The 23,639-nt window shown below is 35.4% G+C and overlaps 1 protein-coding gene across 1 annotated transcript in view; it reads left to right on the plus strand.

The window, feature by feature from the left end:
• Positions 1–23,639, plus strand: part of LOC129225755 (rho-related GTP-binding protein RhoE-like) — a 62,747-nt gene that overhangs the window by 32,982 nt on the left and 6,126 nt on the right. Inside the window, exons 3-5 of the mRNA XM_054860254.1 lie at positions 11,180–11,267; positions 14,920–15,029; positions 21,383–21,484. Coding sequence (XP_054716229.1) covers positions 11,180–11,267; positions 14,920–15,029; positions 21,383–21,484 — 300 coding nt within the window. The remainder of the gene's footprint in view (positions 1–11,179; positions 11,268–14,919; positions 15,030–21,382; positions 21,485–23,639) is intronic.

The raw sequence follows: 23,639 nt of genomic DNA on the forward strand, positions 1-23,639 counted from the left end.
ACATTAGAGCGAAGTTCAGATCTCTTATGTATTCAAATAATGTGCTGCTGTTTAACTAAAATCTTCACGTTTTTCTTCTTCATTTCAATGCTTTCGCCATTTTATATGACCCTTTGTATCCACTTAAATATTTTGAAAAATAGAAAAGTTTTTGTGTCCACAAAAATCATTTTTTGGAGGAAGATGCTTATTCAGGACAGCGATTTGCTTGGAGGTTATTGTCGTTGAAGAAGTATATATTCATTCTGTCTTTAACCCCCTTTTTTTATTTCCTGTCATTTGAAGAACATGAAATTGCTCCGTCAATATACTTAATCCTGGATATTTTTGTTTGGGACTGTATGCAGTTAAATTCAGAAGAGTGCATCGAAGAGCAAGAAATCTTTCGAAATCCTGATGAAAAAATAGGTGGATTGTTATTAAGTAAGCTTCAATTTACGAGTTGAACCGCACCACGTCTGCGGACTCGCGCTGGTGCGATCAACTTTACTTTAGCTACCAATTTTTTCGCTCTCTCGGCTTCAATGAGATGCAATCTGCCTCCAGCTCGGTTGTTCCCTATTTCAGACTAATAAGTTGATAACAAGGATGAAACTGCAATCTCTGGATGAGGTAACCAGGCTGTTAGTATATTACATGTAGTTCTGGCCTTAACTCTGGTTTAGGAGCGGTAACTTACTGTATAACCCCACTATCGGATTCAGCGCCCCCCATGTATGTAAGAAAAATGTTTCAAATTATTTTCTGGAAAAATACGAGTCCGCACCATTCCCTCGTTAGTGAATTGCTTAACCGAAAATTTTTTTTAATGGTTTTAGTTCCATTGTTTTACCTAATAGGTGATAAAACCTACCAGTTATTATCAAGTACCAGTAGGTAATAAAAGAACTTACTACTACAGGCTCCAGGCTCCTATTATTTCAACATATAAATATAGAAGGTCTTAAGTAAAAGATTGTATTCTTTCTTTCTTTTTTTTTTTTTTTTGAGCAATCGCATTGCTTATTGTTCTCATTTGACTGTTTTGATGTTCCTATGATTTTATTTTCCCCCGCCTTCCTCTGCAGCACCACCGTCGACCGGCCTCACAATGCTGCTCCTCCAGCGAAAGCCGTCTCCAGGTTGCGTCCATATCCCACACACACACGCTTACACACGCATACATACACATGCGCCTGCACACATACGCACACACGTATGCATGCATGCACACACATACATAGATACACAGACATACACACACGCATACATACGCACACTTATACATACACGCACAAATACCCATACACTCACGCCTGCACACATACTCACACACACGCATGCATGCACACACATACATACACACACACGCATACATGCGCACACTTATACATACACACACGCACGCACACACATACACATACCCACAGACTCATGCCTGCACACAGACACAAACACACACGCCTACATACACATACACACATTCGTGATTGCGAAAAACATAATTTGAATTCCAGGTGTCAAAATTCAAATTAATTTTTTTTGTCACGAAAACTGTTAGTCCTATTGATTTCTCGGGGAGTTCAGTTAGGGACGTGCTAGGTTTTTTTTTTTTTATACGTATATGCAAAACTTCAGCATGCATAAAATTAACCTGACTAAACACAGTTTACAAATAACAATGTCAGCTAGAACTTGGATTTACTTTTCCATCAAATTAATAACCAATATGGTTCCGCGTAAGAAATCAAATAGTTTTATAGTGGCTTTTCTTCGATACTCTGCTTGTGTCTGGAGAGAGGGGGGAAAAAAAAACAAGACTTCGTTGAATTCCTTTATATATTTATTTACCAATCTTCATGATTCCTCCAGATTTATGAGTACCGGTGCCGATGATTCGTACGTTAGAATCTCAATCCGACCGCTCGAGAAATCGTCACGTTTGCTAAATGTCCCTTGTCATTGAAATGCTTTCACCACACACGCGAAGGCGTGCGATATGTATGACCTTTTTACCTCGAGGACATCTCAACGTCCGGAAATCTGCAGTTAGTATTCCAAGCTGAAGAGAAGGAATAGAAATGAGATGTTTATTCTGAATTATAATCTGCAGTGAAAAAGAGTGTTTCTTTTGCAATAGAGCAAATCTTTTGATTACGCAAAAAGTCTTGCTTCCGGGCTGCAGTAGGGATGGAAATGTCAAGTTTTTTTTTCTCTTGGAAAAAATTTGCGAACTGCAGTAGAGCTTCGTTTAACCGACCCTCGTTGATAAATATAAGATTGAAAAGCAAAAGGAAAATACAGGGCTAGCATAAAGAAATATCCCGGTTTTAAAAATTTATATTTCATGAACACACTTACCACTATACACTTACCACACTACACTTCATATACACTTAAGATAAACTGTACTAAAGATAAACTGTACCAAGTTTTTTTTTAACGTATGTAACTACTACTTAAAACGAGGCACGTTCTGCACTAGCGCAGCCAGAAATTCCTTCCGGAAGGGGTTTTTTTTTTTTTTTTTGGTCACAACAGTCCTTACACGTATTGGCCGTGCAGATGATGATTTATACTTTATGCGTTGGCCAGCCAGATCCCCAAAGCTTACCCCATGTGATTTTTTTTTTAAATGAAGTTTCGTCAAAGACGGTGTTTATGCACCACCATTTCCTGCAACATTGCAAGAACTGAAAGATCGCATATGTGTAGCATTACGAAAAATTGACAGTGAAACACCGCAATAGATGTGTGTCGCGTTACGAAAGGCGCACACGTCGAACATTTGTGAGTGAAAAAGAAAAAACTTTCACAGTTTATCTTTATTTTTATGTATCATTTATAGTGCTACGTGTAATAGTTAATGAAATATAAATTTTTAAAACCAGGATATTCTTTTGTGCTAACCCTGTACTTTGTTGAAAGTAGGGTAATGTGGATCAAAGTGAAATGGTTTAATATTTACTCTGTTTTTAGCGCCACCTATGTAGTAATATTTCCACTATGTTGTGACGAATGTAGGCTCTTCTTATCTGGAAAAAGATACCTCTGAAGATCAAAGCATATGATAATACAAGCATTTTTCCAAATTTGATACACATATTGTAATATTTGTTGTTAGAGAAAAATTATTTTTGTTTGTTTTTACGGATAAAGTTATTGATTTTAACATTTCAAATATTGATTGAGAGTTTCTAATATTTATTGCACTATTAATTAACTTAATATTAAACTTTTTTAATGTTGAATCTTTTGTACAATTAGTCAATTGCATGGGGAGCAAAGTTAAAATGTTCATTTAGTTTACTTACCTAATCATTTATTTTGCCTATGGGGGGAAAAAGTGAACATTTTCCGCTTTTCTTTGAAGGTACAAATTTGCTGCTAAAAATAAAACGTAATGTTTCAATGCGAGTTTTACATTATGTCCTTCTTTTATGTGCTGCGATTTTCAAAATAAATTTCCAATTTCCTTATTTTGAAAACAGTAAGTTTTCTAACTATTTCACTTTGCCCCACATTCTTCTACTTTTGAACTTTGAAAACAATTTTTCATTTATATGTGAACAAAATCGGCAGAAAAAGCACTATTATTATGAAAACAATAACCAAACATTCATGTTATTACGTGAGGTTCCTTTTAGGGGGGGGGGAATGCAATAAATAACGCTATTCTGCAACATAACAAATATTAAGATTTTTTTTTTCTTTGAAGGATGTTTATTGCTATTATTGTTATTATTCCAATTTCACCCATTTTCTCGAGGTTTTTCTTCTTTTTTTCGTTGAAACATCTGAAGTACTACACATGGTAAATGATGTTTGTTCTTTTTAAAGATTCAACATGCGTTTAAAAAAATCGGTCACCCATATAATAAGGCTCTTCTGTTGCCATAACAAAAAATAAAAGATGCGATGCAAGACGATACGCTCAGCGATTTGCTGTCTGTGTTGTTTTTAACAATCATTCATGTTTGTCTGCTCGTGGTCTGTTGCATAACAGAATCCAGTGCTTTCAAGTAATTACTCATGAAATAATATACTCATTTAGAACAAGTTAAAGTTGTTCGAACAAATAACTTGTTGATTTTAGTTGGGCAGCGAAATAGGATGTTTTGCAAAAGTTGCCACGAATTCTTTAGCTCTGTTTTATTTATTTTAAAATGTGATTTGAGGAGACAGGACTGTTTGGCAATTAATGCTACTTATTTTTGTTGAATTTTAACAAGATTGTAGGTTATTTTAGTCCCCCCCCCCGACCCTTGTACGGTCGACTGTTGCCACTGACTTGAGAGAATTGATCGAAATTTCCTGACAGAAGCGATCATTAAAAATAGCTGCCGGGAGACCGCAGAAACTTTACCTCCGAATTTATATGAGTCTATATTTACAAAATAAGTGCAAAATGTAATTTTTTTCATTTAAATAATTAAGCAAGATTTTTTTCACGAAAAATGTTACACAAATCAAAAAATGCAACGTGAATATAACAAGACGTAATACAGTGATGCCCCACAGGGTTGCTAGATTTAAGAACAGTAAATACGGGACAGTCCTCTAGGAGTGAATGGGGGGGGGGGATATTTTTGAAGTTAAGGGCAATTACTGGATATGGTGTATTTTTAAGGGGTTCTTTCCGACGTAGAACGTCTTTTCATGATAAATCTGAGAAACTCAATCGTAACAAAGCATTAAATCTTACAAAATGTCGCTGATCAAAGTATAAAAATAGTTTTCATTGCGATTGACGACGCATGTGCAGAAATATATTTCTAATATTAGTCAATGAGCTAAGAGGAAGCATGCAATCATTCGGCTCCTCATGGTCTGCCGCCAAAACAAAAACCAAATTTAAGCAAAAATAATTTTTGCGTTCGCTGACACATGATTTTCTTATTGCTCTTTATTTCACATTTTTTTAACCTTAAAATAATGTCTCGTTCTGTAAAATATTGTTATCAGCTATAATACGGGACCTTAACCGTCCCGTATGGAAGTTCCCCGGGGCGCAGGACAATTTTTCAAAATACGGGACTGTCCTTTGAAATCCGGGACGTCTGGCAACCCTGATGCCCCCTCCTCAGAGCAAGGGCGCCCCACCCCCTAAATATAGCTAAGACCGCCCCCAAAAGCAAGAGCCCCCTCCCCTTAAAAGGGGAAAGCCCTCAACCCCCCTAAAAATTTCAATGGCAGCCTGCGCCATCACCCCCGCCCCCAGGTTGGCACCCCTGCGTAATATTTTATACTTTCATCTTTTTCGTGTCATTAAGAACGCTGTTAACTTTATTTCTTGCTCAATTATTTTAAACATCACTAAGTAGTTTTTTTTTAAGCCACAACATGCAACAATATTTAATTTTCAGATTCGATCGCTTTCAAATATAATAAAATAGCATTAAATATATTTATATTATAATTATTTACAATGTTCCAATCACAAACTGACTCAGTTTCACAACCCCTCTCAAAGCCTGACATCATTTGTAGAATACACTGTTGTACAATAATGCCTGAACTACGACCGCAGAGCTGAACCGTGTGGCCCGTTGTTTTCTTCAATGTTAAAAATTGAAAACCTCGATTTAGTCGCAATGTTCCGAATTTAGAGCCAAATGTTCAAAAATTTGTTTTTAGAAAACAGAAACAAGCTGTGTATTTAAAACATAAGAAACAATTAGAGATAAAAACAATTCTTGCTTTGTAATTTTCTTTCATTTTCTATGCTTTTCCACGAAATTTAGGTTTTTTTTTGTTTTTGTTTTTAATATAGAATGCGGCCCTCGGAAGGTGTGGCACCACTGCATATTTGAATTCTGCATTTAATTTTGCAAGAAATGGCTAATAATTTCCAAAATGTGTGCACTTTACTGCCAGACCTATATAATCAGTGTCATTAATCTTTCATTCAAGATTTCCTGCTAAGAATAATCAAACCACTTCGGACCGAACCAGATAACATTGCGGCCCATTGTCGTCATTTCGATAAGCAACAAGTGTATATCAGAAGATGAGGCTTGTTCCCAGAGACACGGTGTCTGATGAGAAAAATTATCAACCTTTTGTGCTTTCCATTGCGTTTATTTCTATACTTCATAAAACTTTTCGTTTGAAATCCGTTTCTAACTCTCGATTACTCTTCAAAACACTCATATCATTGTGTCTGTGAACCGTCTATCATCCGTTGTGTCTGTGAACATAAGCATACAGTCAAACCGCTCTTGTAACGAACCTTGATTAATCGAGAACCCGGATTTAGCGAGGAAATCAGAAATATTTGGTTGGCACAATGTTAAGTCGCTGTGAGCATAACTCGCTTTTAACGAGCAAATCCCGCTTAAAGCGAGCAATATTTTTGTGATTCGTAAAATTTCTGTTGACTTTTAGTTCAGCTTATTCTTTTTTGGCAAATTTTCTTTAACATTGCAAAGTCAACTTAAGTTAGTGATAAATCATAAATCCTGAGAACAAGCGATGACTGCACTTTTTACTTCCTTTTACAAAAAAGGAAGTATTGTTTTCGCGAAAAAATTTTCACTCAAAAATCGACCTTAATTTCCATTTTGCTCACCCCCGAATGAATGTTGTTTTTTTTTTTCGACTCGACCACACGTGGATAAGTACCTATAGAACCTATAGACACCCGAAATATCCATTTTGACGACCCCCGAATCAATTACAACGAATTTTCTCGTGACGTCCGTATGTACGTATGTATGTGTGTATGTATCTCACATAACTCAAAAACGGTATGTCCTAGAAAGTTGAAATTTGGTACGTAAACTCCTAGTGGGGCCCAGTTGTGCACCTTCCCTTTTGGTTGCATTCGGATGTTCTTAAGGGAGTCTTTTGCCCCTTTTTGTGGCGAATCATTGTTAATTTCGATGTAAACTCAAGTGGTGTTATAATTTGTCGGACACTTGGCGATATATCGCCAGTCTTTTGGTCGCCAACATGGCAACAAATTTGGCGATTTTTTTTTTTAAATTTTAACTTTGGTTTTAATTCGGCCACTGTTGGTGATATTTAGAGAGTAAACAACTGAATCACATTAAAATTGCCAATAATGGGGAAATGAGATTAAATTGGCGTAAAAGGAAGTCATGTGATTCACACATCAGCTCGTTTTAATTTGTGGAGCAAAGAAACATTTAAAAATTATATAAATGTGTGTGTTTAGGAAAATAATGACACCAGAAAGAAACATTTAGACAGCTCAAAGCAAAGCAACTAACTTATTTGGTACTGCACAGCGATTCAAAAGAAGATGAAAGAAAGCAACTGTGCTGAAATTTTAGGATTTTTAACGAACTCGCTTTTTATGAGCACTCGGTTATAACGAGCAAATATTGCGATCCCTTTGCGCTCGTTATGAGCCAGCTCGACTGTAATATAAATTACAAATGTTACTATTTTTCATATAGTAGTAGAGAACAATGGAAAATTACTAGAAGCAAACATTCTTTTACCTAAGAAATACCTTTATGCAGAGAAATAAAAGGACTTATTACTATGTTAATTCACATCAAATTGCAGGGAACTACCTACACTTGTTTCGGGGTATCAAAGAACCCCTCTTTCATTGCAAAAGAAGGTTGCATATGGATGAAGAGACATCGACAAAAGCCATCCATAAGCTCACTTTTGTTGCTTACCAAGGGCACCCATATAAAGGGGCAAGAGGGGGGGCTCAAGCCCCCCTTAGAAATGAGAACTTTCTTGCTTTTAGTGCTTTTTTCTTTGCAAAAATGTATAAAAATTTCTTTTCCAGCCATGAATGAATAAGTTTTTAAAAATGTCAACTTTTAATATCTCTAATCTGTACTGAAATCGGTTTCTATGGGTAAAATATGCTGCTAAACCATGGGGAAATTTTTTGAGCCCCCCTTAAAATTTTGCACATGGGCTCCCTTGTTGCTTACTACCTCGAAGCACGTGTATACAGTTCTGTGCAATTCTGTGTGAGCTAACGTTGTAGTATATTTCCGTTACTTCTTTTTCCTATTTAATAACAAACTAACAATAATAATAATCCCTTAAAAAAGTATAAATAACGTTTTTACTCTTTCAATAAAGAGGGAAACAAGTGATCGTCTTAAATTAAAAATTAAAAAAAAAAACATCGACTATGCCGCAAATGTAGAATCAAGAGGGAAAATTAAAAATCCCTTTAAAAGCCTTATACTAATCAAAATTAATTACAAGTTTTTTCTTATTTAACAAATAGAAACTGGCAACGGATAAAAATTTTAAAATCATTGCTTTTATTTTCCTTGTCTGCCAACAATGAATTCGGTTACCAATCGCTTGAATAAAAGCCTATCCGTATTCAAAATTTGTTTTAAAAAAGCGTTAAAATTCGAATTTTATATAACATGGAAGTTTCAAACACATTCTATCAGACGCAGAAAAAAATATTCTTTGGTTTGGTACTACATTTTAAAATTTTTAAATATGTTTTCACTGCAAAAATCGCGAAAAACCTTTTAGAGGCTTTTAATTAATGTCTTCGTTAATTAATGTCATCCGAGAATGCAACCTAGCTAAGAACACTCTCGATCAACTCTCCTTTCGAACAATTTTTTTTCCTAAATCGGTCCATCCGTTTAGGTGCTAGAGTGCTACAGACCAGGGTTGGCAGGTTTCTGCCAAGGCGGTAAAAACCACTGGTAGAAACCGGTTAAAACCGGCATGGCAAAAACCCCTTTCTGCCACATTTATGGCAGAAACTGGCAGAAACTCAAAAAATGACATAAATGCAATTCCTGACATACAATAGAAAATGTATAAGAAAAATAATTAAATATTAACCCAAATACAATTTATTTACAACACTATCACCATTCAAAATCAAATTTTACATTGTTTTCACACTGCAGCAGCCTGTAACAAAATACAAGTTTTGACGCTGTTTCTAAACCTAAACAATTTCTTAATTTGTTGTGCACAAAGGAGAAATTTGAGAAGATTCTTTCAATCCCATCAAAACATCGATGTTAGAAATTAAAACATCGATCTTTTTATCAATGTATAACATACATTTTTGAATATACTACACTAATTTAAGCAATACAAAAGAATACGTATCCGACGAATATATTGAAAATACTGAACCTCAAATCATGAATATAATTTAATAAGAATAATTTCGCAACAGCTTGGTATTATAGTTGGGCAAAAATTGATAATAAGACAAGCACCGGTTAATACAATCTAGTTATAGTAATAAGGAAATATTTTCAAACTGAATTAAACTAAAAGTAAATTTACATCAAAAAAGAATCTAAGAAAAAATGCATCATGCACTTACCGTCAGTTGAATGATGAGAAAAAGTTGTGCTAATTATTTTAAAAATACAAAATTAACTCTAACAATAATTTTTAAGAGTAAGAAATATGTGTTGTACTGTTAGTTAATAATTAAACACAAATTTAAGGTAATAGACGGACGACTTGTTGGAGGAAATTGATAAGTAAGCCCGAATATTGGTGTTGACAGTTTGGAGAAAAAGAAGTTTCCTTACTTTGTCCCCCCAGAAGGGCATTTCTCTTTTCGCAGACTATCCCACCAGTCTGAGAAACATCTCTTTCGATGGAACAGAAGTTTCCATCACTATCAAATGCGTATAGGATTTTCCTTTAGTTTAAGAACTGGAGCCTTGAAATAGACTGCAAGTTCTGGCACCAGACTACCAGTGTCAGGTTCTTCCAATAGCTTTGATCTCTTTTTTACTCTCTAGTTAATCTTTTACTATCTTGTAGTGATCTTCCCAAAAATCATCCTCTACGCAGAAAAATTGTTCTTATAAAACGGGTGCAAAAAATGATTTTTTTTTGGCAACTCCATAAGTAAACTTAATTACCTAGCGAGAAGATTGGAGCAAAATTTTATGATAATTTTCAATTAAAATGCAAAAACATCAGCATCGAAAAAACATCGAAACCAAAACATCGATAGTCCAAAAACATTGAAAGTAAAACATCGATGTTAAAAACATCGATGTTTTAACAAAAAAATCGATGTTTCCAAAACATCGACATCCATGTTGCACCCCTAGTTTCAACCAATGAAACTCTTTACATTTATGAGTCAGTGAATCTAACCAATTATATTGTTTCTTACATACAGCAAAGTTGAAGACTGTGTTAGTACTTATATAATTGGATTATTAGCTTTCCATAGAAATCAAAATGGGGGGGGGGAGCTCTTTGTTCTTTGAGAATAGCTTTATTCAGTTATATTAAGTGTAAAATGACAAGTTTCTGAATTTTAGAATTTAATGAAATAAAAAAAAATCTATTTATTTAAATATTTGATATATCACACTTTATATTAAATGCAAACAAAATAATTATAAACAAACTGAAAAATTTGTTACTTACAACATTACAAGGCTAAAATTTCTAACACATAGCAATTTCAACTACGATAAATTTTACTTTGCTTTAGAAATGTCAGTCTTGTTATTTAACATATTTTTACACTAATTATTAAATAACTATTATATTAAGTTTTTGCAATGACGAAATGAGTTATATATTTTATTTTACTTAATTGCCTGTCATTAAGTAATTACTAGAGCTATTAAAAACGTTTTCTAGTTTTTGCCAGTTTCTACCAGTTTCTGCCGGTTTTTACCGGTTATAACCAGTTTCTGCCACCGGCAGGGCAAAAACCAGTTTCTGCCGGCAAAAAGCCAACCTGCTACAGACAGATACACAGACACGTCAAACTTATAACCCCCTTCCTTTGTGTGTCGGGGGTTGAAAATCGGTCTGTATCTCATAGATAAGCCATCAATCCAAGTGTTTAACAAACGAAGAATGCATAAAAGTATATTTAATCGCATAAATTTATTGAAAATAACGCAAAAAACAAAGAATGCATTCTAGTTTCTAGTTGTATTCCACAAATGGGGGGGGGGGGGGAGAAAATCGAAGCGTAACTTCCTTTTATTATTTTCACATTTTTTTCTATTCTCCTGCTTTTCTTAAAATAAGTAATGAACTGAAAAAGACTACAGTTGAATCATCTTTCTGGTAAAATCTAAATAGTGATGATTTCGAGTGTGGGAAATATATGAAAGTGGATATGCACTGATTACATTATGATTTCTTGTTCTATGTCAGCATAAAGCATGAACATCGTTCCAGCTGTTTAGTATTCGTTGATTGAGTGTTCTCTTTTGTCTTTGAACAGGTGTATACTCCAACTGACTTCGAAAGGTGCTCCGTGGATCATACAGTTGGTGACATACGAGTGTTATATACTTTGTGGGATACTTCAGGTAAATGCAACTCCTTTGTTCACTCATGTATTTCAACACATTTTCCTTTTTCCTGTTAGACAATTGAGCACTAATCATTAGTTAAAACTAACAAAATCTGTGATGAATTCATGCATCTGCAAGTAATTGGGCAGTAGGCATTCAGTTAGTTATTTTCAGTGCTTAATTTCTAAGAAAAGAAGTCTGGGAGCCCTGTAGCCTTCGTCTTCTTTACTAATTTTGCTACCAAAGTAGTTTTAATTCCAGAGTTTAATTTCCCATTTAATCTTCACATTTTACCCAAATACAATGTTTTATGGTCATTTGTCGATGGGAAATATTTTTTAAAAAATTCTGAAAAACTTTCATCTGAATCAAATACACTGAGGTACACAACTTTAAAGGCGAATTTCTCATTTTGAACTCGGTTCGGCTGCAGATACCACTTTTGCACTTAGCACGGTAGTATAGTCCTCTCTTCAGATCTTATTTCTGCCATTAAATAGGCTGAATTTCGTCTAAAATGTTAAGATTTATATTTGGAAAGAAGTGCTTGAGATGAGCTCCTGTAAACTCCCATTAAAGCTTTAGATTAGCGGTCGCCAACGGGTGACCATTTCATTGAAAATGGTGACCAAAAAATCAAGACCTTGTTGCCAAAAGTGGCGACCATGTATTTCTTAATTTGTAAAAATTCATATCGTATATCTGCTTTTCCAGAGCTTTACGCCTATGCAATTACTTTTTTCGTGGAAATTTGTGTTATGATAGTGAATTTGTCATTCAGTTGTGCCCCCCAAGAGCAAAGGTGCACCCCTTTGACATCGAGATGACCACCCAAAGCAAGAGCCCCCAATGAGAAAAATACCCCTCAAAACACCCTCTCCTAAAAATTTCAATGACGCAGTCTGCGCCATGATCCCCCCCCCCCCACACAGGTGGGCACCCCTGTGTCATTTGTTATAAAATGATGAAAATAGCAAATGAGCTACAGAGCTAAAAAAGATTCGGATTCTCATTTTTTTTTTTTTTTTAACAGACTTCAAAAAGGAGGCGGTTCATCCAGTATGATGATAGATTCTTCTTTTAATGGATAGGGGATGGCTCAACTTAGGTCCCATTACTTTGTTTGACCATATTTGTTCGTTAGAAAAAAAGTTATGGTCAAAAAACAGTAAATTTCATGCAATTTCCCTATTAAATGATTAAACATAAAACCCATTGTTTCAACAATTTGGTGCCATACAACAATAATATTAATAGTAATTGTGGTGATAATTTTGAATGGAGGCTTCTCTGAAGCAAGCATCAAGTTTCTTCAGTGTCATTGCTCTATAGTGGGGGTAAACCTAACGTGGAAGCGAGGTTTATGCAGTGATTAGGATCTGCTTAGCCTTCACAATGCTACTAGGTCAGGTTTGCTTCAACTATAGTAGTATTTTTATCGTTATCATGTATGCCAATAACAGATGATTTGGGCTGAGTAAGGAGATACAGGATTGCACCAAAGGTAACTACGATGTGAAATGTAAATTAGTTAGGGAAAACGTAATATTTAAATGGTTATAATTAAATTAACACACAAATGAATTCCAGCGAGGAACAAAGATAAATTTTTATTATCAATCGCTTAAAGTTTAAGGCGTGTTTTTATTTTTTTAGTATGGAGCATTTTTATGAAAAAAATAAGGTAAAGTTTCGTTATAGTAACTTCTTAATATTTCTGAAATACATTTACACAAAAAAGAAAAAAAGAAAAAAATTTTGAAAAAAAAATTGAACCAACTTCAAAATTGCTCTAAAAAGTGAAAAATAATTTTATTCTTTAAACACCATCGATAATACTTTTAAACATAATTTTTGAAGTTGGCGCAAAAACGATCGATTAAATCATTCACAGCCATAACTCAACTACAACTATAAATTAAACCAGGCCCAGTTTCTTCACTACCACCTGCATTATGCATTGATGACAGCATATTTGAGTAACGATGTAAATGTTTCGTTCCTAACTTTGGAAGATTTTTTGATAACAATGTGAACGAAGCATGATTACAATGGATTTTACTTTTTGTTTTTGCGCCAACTTCAAAAATTATGTTTAAAAGTATTATCGATGGTGTTTAAAGAATCAAATTATTTTTCACTTTTTAGAGCAATTTTGAAGTCGGTTCTATTTTTTTTTTTTTTCAAATTTAAAAAAAAAAAAAACACTTGCAACTGAAACAACGAAATCGAACGTAGCTTCTGTATTTCAAGTTCATGTTCAAACAAGACCGAAAGAGGAATGTGCCTGGGATCCTTTTCCCTTTCATTACGCCTCTTGTTCCGCCCTCCCATTGAGGGGTGCGTGAGAAAGAACGTTCCCCCGGGACATTCTTCGCATTCCCACCATGCTTTTTGCCTGCCCCGTGACTTGTCGCGCGTAAATAAGCTTTGCAGGAGATTTGTGGTGGGTGGGTGAGGGATGCAAACCTTTCATTCACAGAAATATTTCGTTCTGTTTTCTTGTGGTCATTCTCCGATTTATATTTTTTTACTGTGGTTTTAATAATTGAATTGTGGGAATTTTGTAAAAAGTTATTTCTCTGAGTCAGAAACTCCAACCTTTATTTAAAGCACGAAATTAAAACTCCTTGATTTCATTTTAAACTGTTTTGATGCTAAAAAGGCAAAAATAAATTTATTTAATAAATCAATTCATTAATTGAAGAAAATAAAGAAATGCAGAGGGGGGGGGGGGAGGCAAAATCAAACGACCTTTGTCGGCAAAACTAACTTGTATTTTTGTATTTTTCGTTGACCGGCAGTGATTGATGTTCCCATCATTTTTTCTGAGGGTATACTCCCAGTAATCAGTTATGCACAATATGTGTATGCGATCATATACAAAATATGTCATAATATGAAAATTTTTGAAACTGGAGGGTATACGTTATGTGTCTAAAAAATGTTTGAGAGTATACGGCATATATGGAGTGGGAACACCACTGTTGACTGGTATTTTCTTTTGATATAAACCTCGATTTAACGATTGTCAAATGACTGGAAAAAGTTATAGTTAAATCAAGGATATCGTTGAATCGAGGAGCATAAACATTCAGTAATGCAGTTAAATATGGACCCGTGAAATGTATCATTAAATTAATGAAATCGTTAAATCGGGTCTTGGTTAATCGAAGTTATACTATGGAATCTCGAGATGTTGTAACCCTAAACTTTCTTCACCGTGGGTACATAATCAATGTTGGATGTAATTTTTTTTTTTAATTAACTGTGTTTTATTGCTCTGCAATTTCAATTACATATAATACGATCTTCATTTGTATTGTAATCAAGGGCGGATCCAGCTTCTCCAGCTGCTGGTTTTGCAGGTGATTATTATCGGAAAAGAGGGCTGTCAAAGGGCAATTTTCGGGCTCAGATTGGGGGACGATTTTTTCGAAATATCTCCAAAAACTTGGCTTAAGACAAAATTTGGTTGGTTAAGGGAAGGTCCATGATGACCTCGTGAAAACGAGGATTTAAAACCGTATTTTGATAAATTGTTTTCTATATGGGATATAATTTGCTCCCGAAGGGACCCTAAAGCGGGTCTCTTAGACCTAATGATAAATCAGTGCCTGTCTGGTACTGATACTGTTATTTTAATCGATATTTTTATCCTTTTCAGGTGCAATTGCTTACGATCAAGTTCGACCTTTGTGTTACCAAGATGCTCGAGCATTCCTACTTTGTTTCGACGTCACCTCACAAGTTTCTCTACACAACGCTTTAAAAAAGGTAAATTTTTTCCATCATGTTGTATTTATTTATTATTATTTTATGCATATTTTTTTCCCACTTTTAGATCCCATGCTGCATTTTTACATTGATCGTATGAAACGCAAGGCTTTGGCTGGGATTCAACCCTCCGCCCCCGACTTTGATTGTAAAATGGCAAAGTTTACCTTAATTGATGATAAATATTGTCCTGAGAGAACCTGTCATGCAGATGGCTATGGAAATCATGACATTTAGGAAATCATGATGATATGTTATAGAAATTTTGGCGGAGGAAAAAATGAAAGAAGCCTTCACCAAGACCACAGAAAATTTATTTTTTGAGAAGATTCAATTTCTCAACGCATATCTCTCTCTCCCTCTCTTTTTAATTTAATCATTGAGTAATTGAACAACAAAAAATGATTTTCATAAAATCAGGGATCCCAATTGGTCCTCTTTTTAAAAATAGATCCCATTTTTTTCTAGGTTCAAGTCCCTAAAAGTACGTTTTTTTCGAAATCTGGTCCCTTTTTTCGCCTTTCCTTTCAAAAGTTTTCATTTTGAATTTTCTCTGTAACCTCTTTTATCCATTTGTTTGTTTTATTTTTTTTAATAACAAAAAAAAAATAAATAAAATAAATGAAATAAAAATAAATAAAACAAATAAGTAAACAATATGTTGTTCACACTTTTACGATAGTCAATTTCTAAATTTTGAATCAAATGAAGGCATGACGGCTACAGTTCGAAACTATTATATTTCTGCATAGTTTCTTGTTCTAAGCAAAATGTAATTTTTATGAATAAAATAATTTTTAGCCGATTAATCGGCTAAAATTCATATAACTTATCTTGCCTATTACATTCGTGCCGATTTGTTAGTGCGCACACTGCAACAAGTGATTGATCCAGGGGCGTGCACATGGGGGGGGGAGAAAGAACATCAGTTGGCCAGGGCCTGAGCCTAAAGAGGGCCCAATATTTTTTAACCTAGGCGTGAAATATAGGAGTAAATACCTTGGAGGGGAGCCCGGAAAAGTCATTTGTGACGGGCTCCAAAATTTCTGTGCACGCCCCTGGATTGACCCCTCCAAATGTAGCGAGTTTTTATTTTTTTTTTATCTATTTTTTACATCTAGTCGATCTTTTTAACAAACGAAATGTATAAAATTTTCCATTCTATTATGAAATAGTAGAATAAACTTACAGTTTCCAAGCGTTTTCCGCTACATGGAACTACTTCTAAGACAACACGATTTTTTTCTGACAAAGACCGGGTTTTTAGAAAGTAATTTACAGGGTTAAAAACAAACTTCTGTCTATTGTATTTCTTTGAGTGATGTGGAGCAGATGCCAAGTCTTTTTGAGCAATATCAATCCGGTTGATGGAAACCATATTGGATAAGAAGTGACATAATTAAAGCTCACGCCGAGGGATGACGCATCATAAATCTGGAAACCTTAGAAAATAATTGGAACACGCGCTATTTCTTTTGTAGCAAGCGAGAAAAGCAGTTAATTTTCCTATTGCGCATGTCAGTTTAGAAAGATCATATTGCAAAGTAAGACACGTCTACAGTTTTTTAAGTGATTCAAATAGAATGTAATTTTTTTCTATGAGTTTAATAAAATGGTACCCAACCAGGGGTGGATACAGACTACCATACCCCCCCCCCCCCTCCTCGCAACTCCATGACCGAACCTACGGTTTTAGGTTCAAAAAATTTCCGAAATTACTTGGGTGTCATTAAAAGACCAAACCGGCCAGGAATAAGGCACTTAATACAGCATAAACGTTAATAGTTAATTTCATAAGCAATAAAAAGAAGTAATATTTCAAAATTTTACTTTTGAGAATAATTAATGAATTAAAAACACTACTGAAATCATTTATATTTCATTCCTAAAAGGTTTGAACACAATGTGGACGGATACTATTGTCGAGGGTTTAGGGGGTAATGACCCCCATGACCCTCCCCTTGTATCCGCCACTGTACCCAACCTACGGCCCGCAGGCTATATGCTGCCCGCGAAGCTGGTTCGTGTGGCCCGTCGTTGTTTTCAATGTTACGGATCGAGAAAAATCTATTCTGCAACCTTCCAAAACAATCGATCATTTTTATTCGATATTATCAGGGCTGACGAGAGACCATGTCAGAAATTAGGGGCCCTGCCCTTGTGAGGGCGCAGCAAGGAATCAGCGGTTATATGTTTAACAAGTTTTATGGAGAGAGGAGTGCCCGGAGTCTAAATTAACAAGGGGCCAGGGGCGGACTGGGTCCCGCAAGAGGGCGCCAACCTTGGCCTCTAAAGGGCGCAAAAAAAAAGTGCAGAAAGTAAAAAAAAAGGAAAGAGGTGCAAATAAAGAGTCCCCCCCCCAAAAAAAAAATAAATAAAAAAAAAATGATGGTACACACGTTTACGAATTTAAAGAAAGAAAAAAGCGCGAAAAGTCTCACAGGCTTGTGAGCGCAAAAACGCAAATAAGACAGTTTCACCCGAAAGTTAAATAATAAGATATCATTTTTTTAAACAAAAATTTAAAACATAAGGAAATTTGCACCAAAAAAAAAAAAAAATAAATAAATAAATAAATAAAATAAAAAAGGTGTTTTGGCTTGAGAGCGCATCGGCCGGCAGGCCAGTCCGCCCCTGCAAGGGACTCGCCTTGACTCTCGGCGGCCCTGGATATTATCAATGACTGTTGTCAGATTCGAAGCCAAATGGCGAGAAATTGGTTTCTAAAATACAGATGAAACCTTTGTACCAATAAAATGAGCATGTACACTGTTAAAACTACAGGTTGCGTTTGGCACCTTTCAGGGGTGAAAAGCTTGTTCACCAGCGACACCCAATATGGAGCCGAAATGGCACCTCTTTTTTGGGTGAAAAACAGGCACCTTCTAAAAGATAGGCAGCTGGGGTGACCAGAAAGAACCTTCTGAGAGAAAAATGGCACCCTTACTAATTTCTACTGTAGATCCTACTCCCCCCTCTTCTGTATTGTGTGTGTTTTTGAATACAGTTGTGTAGTTGTTCTTTTTTTTTTTACATATATCTAGTTTTGATTCATGATATTCTACGTTTTAGACATTTTTCACATTGAATTAAGCACTGGAAAAGATTAAAACTTGTAATTACAGCATTTGATCATATTTCAGAGTTTTCAACATAGTTAAGAAGCGTTGCTTTAATTCATCTGATCGTGCTCTAACTCAGTGTTTCTCATCCTCTTTTGACCCACGACAGATAAAAGCAAATGAAAAGAATTACGGACCAGTGAAATTTTTATCCTTTTCTTTAAATTAATAAAATAAATAATAATAATGAAAATAACAACTCTGGGGCCGTTAAAAACGTGTCAAAAATTCTGCGTATTGATGATTTTTTTTCAGTAATATTAAAAATAAATAAAACAATAAATATCCACCCCCTTTACTTGGTATCAAAGAGCTGTTACAAATATATTTAAATTAAAAGACTAGAAGTTTTTCGCCACTTTTAAAAACCAAAAGAGATTTCTAACGCTATATTATCGGCTTCACAAAATAACACCAATTAGATAACCGCTAACAGGAAATGATTCAAACACTTGAATGAAAAAAAAAAAAACTAGACGGAACGAGTTTTATTTTTTAGTTCATTTTTTCCCGCTTGCTATTCTGTTTTATAATCTACGAAGCACAAGAATCATTTTTTTCATTATTTCATCTCACTTGTTGATTATTATCTTACTGTGGTCAATAATGTGGTGGTTAAACGTTGCTTATCGAGTACTCAAGAAAATAATGATAGATATTTTTAGTATCGGTTTGAATGTTGGAGATAGCACTACAGTAACCGTTAAACAATAAAAACCAGTAAACGTACTTTTAAAAACACTTTTAACTATGTTTGAAAGCCCTGAAAGCTACAAAGTGATCAAAAGCTGTACTTACTTGTTATTTTGGAGATGAATCCTCGAAACTTTTATTCCTAGAAGAGTTTTAATCCAATATTTTACTTAATTCAATGTGAACGTAACATCGAGCTACTTATCCTGCGTCCGCCATATTGAAGTGGTTGAATGAATGTCGAAGTCAACGCGCATGCGTAACGATTCATTCTGCGATTGCCAGCTCTTTTCGCACCCCTGCTGCGTTTCCTGGCTAGTATGGCACCCTTCGGTACCATGCCTTCACCTTAGGGGGAATATATTCTCTCGTCTGGAACCCCTGGTTTTAACAGTGTAGTATAATGATAACAATTGAAACGTTGGCATAGAAAATTGAGTAAGTCACAAAATACCAAATTTTTTTGGAGACATAAAAAGTATTCAAAGCTATACTTTTTCTATAAAATGTTTGTTGATGACCAAAAAACATTTCATAAATTAGGGTGAATTCTGCTAGCATATAATCTCCATAAATTCGAAGACTTCTTATACGCATCTGCTATATTTGGAAGTAATAGGCAGGAAGAAACCGTTTTTGGACTTACTGCTTTTTCCATGCCAACTGCTCAATTCTTGGTTTGTAATTTTATTCCCTTTTAAGCATTTCCCCATGCTGTCTAAAAATCTTTTAAAATTTAAAATTTTTGTGTGCGTTCTGGTTTACGAGGTTCATATTAGTATGAGATGCAGCGAGGGGCTCCCTGATGGGAACTTACTGCCCCCCCCCCCAAAAAAAAAATCTTATTCGGCAAATTTCGTCTGACGTTTGGCCAAAATTTGGAGTTCTATTCAGCAAATTGAAAATTTCCGCCCCAACGATTTAAGTTCGGGCTTCGGTGGCCCCTGGGTGCGCCCTCGCGTAAAAAAGGGTCGGGCACCACCAGACGCGTGCACATAAATTTTGGGGCCCGTCACAATCGACTTTTACGGGCCCCCTTCCATATTGTTTACTTTTAAGTTCTTCATTGATTTCACCCCTCTTTTTGAAAATTTCGGCCCCCCTTCATACTCGGGCCCGGACCAACAGGTGTCCCTCCCCTGTAGACGCGCCTGGGCACTACTGCTTTAAGCATTTTCCAAATAACTTGTTACTAGCGTTGACCGTTCGCTCGCTTTGGGCTTTGACCGAACGGTCAAGAAAGAAGTGCATCTTCTATTATGTGTGCTTAAAAATTCTTTCCCATTGATGTCAAACTTTTTCCTACTTTCGATTCCTAATATACCAACCCATGTACTATTGTAACATAAAATGAAAACTCTTAGAAATTGTATTGCAGCTTATCCTCTTCTCTTGAAGAATTGTTTGTTCCCTCTTTAGTAGGGGGAAATGGGAACATTACGTCTACGACATGGAATTTCTCCACTATGCTCCGCAGTCTGGGTTTTGTCAAAACGGAGGAATTTCTTTTTTTTGGGGGGGAGGGGGGAGAAAAAGAGAAAATCATATTTATTTGGGTTGCGGTGGCAAGAGTTGCTCATGCTCCGAGGGATTTGGAATGTTTAAGTATCTCCAGTCGATCTTAGTTACTATTTGTCCTGACATGTTTGATGTTTTAATTTTTACCGGACGTTAATTTAATAATGATCAATGGGGAATTAACGATTTAAATTTTAAAAAAATCTTGAGGGGGAAATATTCATGCATAAAACCGAACTTTTTAGGCTGTTTTTAGCGAACTTCGATCTTTCACCATTTTGTTTGAAAAAGTGTTTTTATTAGAATTTTTCGAAATACTTCAAGGACTTGGCTGAAAATCTTCTTTTAAACCATGAATCGCGCTAACTTTTTCTTTCATTTTTATTAATGTTGATCTGGAGATGTAGTCACTAACTTTTAGGAATTCAATTGTTTTAATCTGTTGCGTATGGTTTTAGTGAGCTGCCTGGGGAGTGTAGTCTACTTAGGGGGAGTCTACTCATTGACAGCCCACTATGACCTTCCTAAAGATTTCCTTATTCGGCAATGATGACCTTTCAACAAACTTAGTGACATTATTGCAACGTTGAGGATCCTTTCTTTTTTAATTAAAAAAAAATATTTTTAATAATGCTGAATGTTCGTTCTTAAGGTCTAAGTTATCATTCGATAAAATTCGGAATTTATTCGGCAAACTGAGAATTCCCCCCCCCCCCCCAAAAAAAAAAAAAATTTTAGTTTGGATCGTTCCTGAGTTTGCTCCATTATTTTGCTGTTTTTGCGGCCCTGTCAACTGTCTGGTTTATTTATTTATTTATTTATTTTTGGCGTAGTTGCTTTTAATTCAAACTTAAATTCATTTTCACCTCATGTAATACATTGTCACCAATTCCTTGCATTTAATCAGATTTTTTTTTTTTTTTTTTTGTCAGATTTGATGCGACGCGATAGGAAAAAAAAAAAAAAAAATACTTGTGCATCTTTATGATTCGGTCTAACCAACCAGTTATCTTTTTACAGTGGTATCCAGAAATTAGGACACACAGCGAAGCTCCTGTAGTGCTATGTGGTTGTCGCAGCGACTTGAGGAATGAAGTCAGGCATCCAGTCACATATGAACAGGTAAAAAGTGATTTTTACACTTTCAAAATGAATGATACGTATGAAAGTTCATGATATATTGCATATACTTATTAAGATTAGCAGCAAAGTTTGGAGCCAAGAGTTGGGGGAAGGGGGGGGGGGCTGAACTTGTAAACCCTGCTTTGGTTGCCACTCCCGCTCAACCGTCTTCCAAAATATTTGGGAAATGGACTGCACTGAGTCTTTTAGTACATAAAGCTGTACTGGGGCTGGGGATACAAGGCTACACTCTAAAAACAATTTCAAAAATGACGAAAAGTACTCAAATTTGAACATATCGCGAGGCAAAACGGCTGCTACTACGTGGTATTCAAATTTGAAACATTCAAATACTCAAATCAACATGCATGCTCATTTTTGAGGTATTTGCTCATTTTTGAATGTGTACTAATTTCAAAACTTAGTATTATGTACTCATTTTTGAGTATGAAATAATTCAGCACACTATTTGAAAACATGGGCACTCATATTTGAAACAAAAGGTTTCAAGAAAATATGAAAGCATGAATATACTCATTTTTGAAACCTTCATTTTTCTTAGTGTAGGATAATAAGTAATACCTTCTACTTATAAGCTCAAAACATAATACATTTTAAGGAAAAAATATGCGTATTCATGTTTTGAGCACCAGCTTATTAATAGAAATAGTATTTTTATGTTTCTTATATTGTTTCAAACTCGCATTTTCCCCCTTTCACGCGATACATTTTCCTTCTTTTGCCTAGACATCTCCAGAAATTTAGGAGGGTCAGGAGGGGGCAATCGCCAACCCCCCGCCTGGTTTTAAAAAATGTATTGCATTCATGTGGGCGCGGTTTATGTTGTTTTTCGGATTAAATATACATGAATATACTCTTTGCCCCTCCCTTAGAAAAATCTGAATTGACTGGCCGTATTTTATTTCCCCCTCCTTTTCCCTATCTTTGTGTGTGTTTGTACTTTACAAGAAGTCTTCATCGTAAATATTTCATATAAAGGACTTGCAGCAGCTGAATATGCTTCCTCTTGTGTCAAGTGGTTTTATGCTATTTTTTGTAGTTCCCTTCTCACTTTTCGCCGAGGAGGAGAGTCAAAGAACGATACCCCTCACCAGCTTCTCTCACTCCTCGAAAGGAATGTGTGTGTCATGTGTCGTCGATCACCGCTTGGTGCTGCCTGCTATCTATCTCTATACATACGGATAATGCAGGCGACATGATAGCTTGCTGGGGCCTCTCTGTTTTAAGATGATTTTTGGTGTTATCAAGTTTGCTTGAAGTTTCTCAGAGTTTGGACACACAATCTTTTTTTTGTTTTCTTCTCTTCCTCATTTGTACCTTTGATATTAATTGGTTGTTGTATCCTGTAATAAATGCAGCATTTTTTTAACGCCGTCTTCAGTCAGAAATTGATTTCTGTTATTCATTTCTGTTGTTAATAAAACACTAAATTTTCTCTTGCCCCCTTTCAAAAACTTAACTGGTCTTTTTTAATGATTAAGTTTAATGATTGCCTCCTAGTCTCCCGGCATTTGATTGCAAGTTGATTATTTACTCATTTATTGTTATGGGAAGTATATTTAGTTTTCTTAAGTAGATGAATGGCATTTTCTGTGTGAGTACGATTGCACTAAAGTTCCGACATGCAAGGGCTTGGAAGCTGAAACTGGCTTGAGCTCCTGCTTGGAGCTGGAACGAAAGTTCCAGCTTCTGGTTTTGAAAGGGATAATCATTAAAATATGACCACACATATCTAAAAGAGAGGGGCGGGGTTTAAGCGGAAGATTTGGGAATAAGTGGGTGGTCTAAGGCTCCCTCTGAAAATGTTCGGATGAGAGTCCCCCTAAGCTCCCCCCCCCCTTTTTCAGTATCATCAAAGATCATCAACATTTTGTTTTTTAAATCTGCAATTTCGAAATATTTCAAGGGAATACTCTCTGAACTGCTCTTTCTAAAATCATGAATATTTCATAAAAACTCTGTTGTTGGGACTTCAATTTCCAGGGGAGTTCCCCAGAACCCTTCCGATAACATCATCAAAGCTTGTCAACCATAGCGTCTTTGGAACCTAAATTACGAAAAATTTGAGGGGTGTGTGGAGGAATAGATTCTGATCTGTTTTTCAAAAAATCAATCGGGGATGATCCCTGAACCT

The sequence above is a fragment of the Uloborus diversus genome, chromosome 7, assembly GCF_026930045.1.
Source record: "Uloborus diversus isolate 005 chromosome 7, Udiv.v.3.1, whole genome shotgun sequence".
In the NCBI taxonomy this organism is placed as follows: domain Eukaryota; kingdom Metazoa; phylum Arthropoda; class Arachnida; order Araneae; family Uloboridae; genus Uloborus; species Uloborus diversus.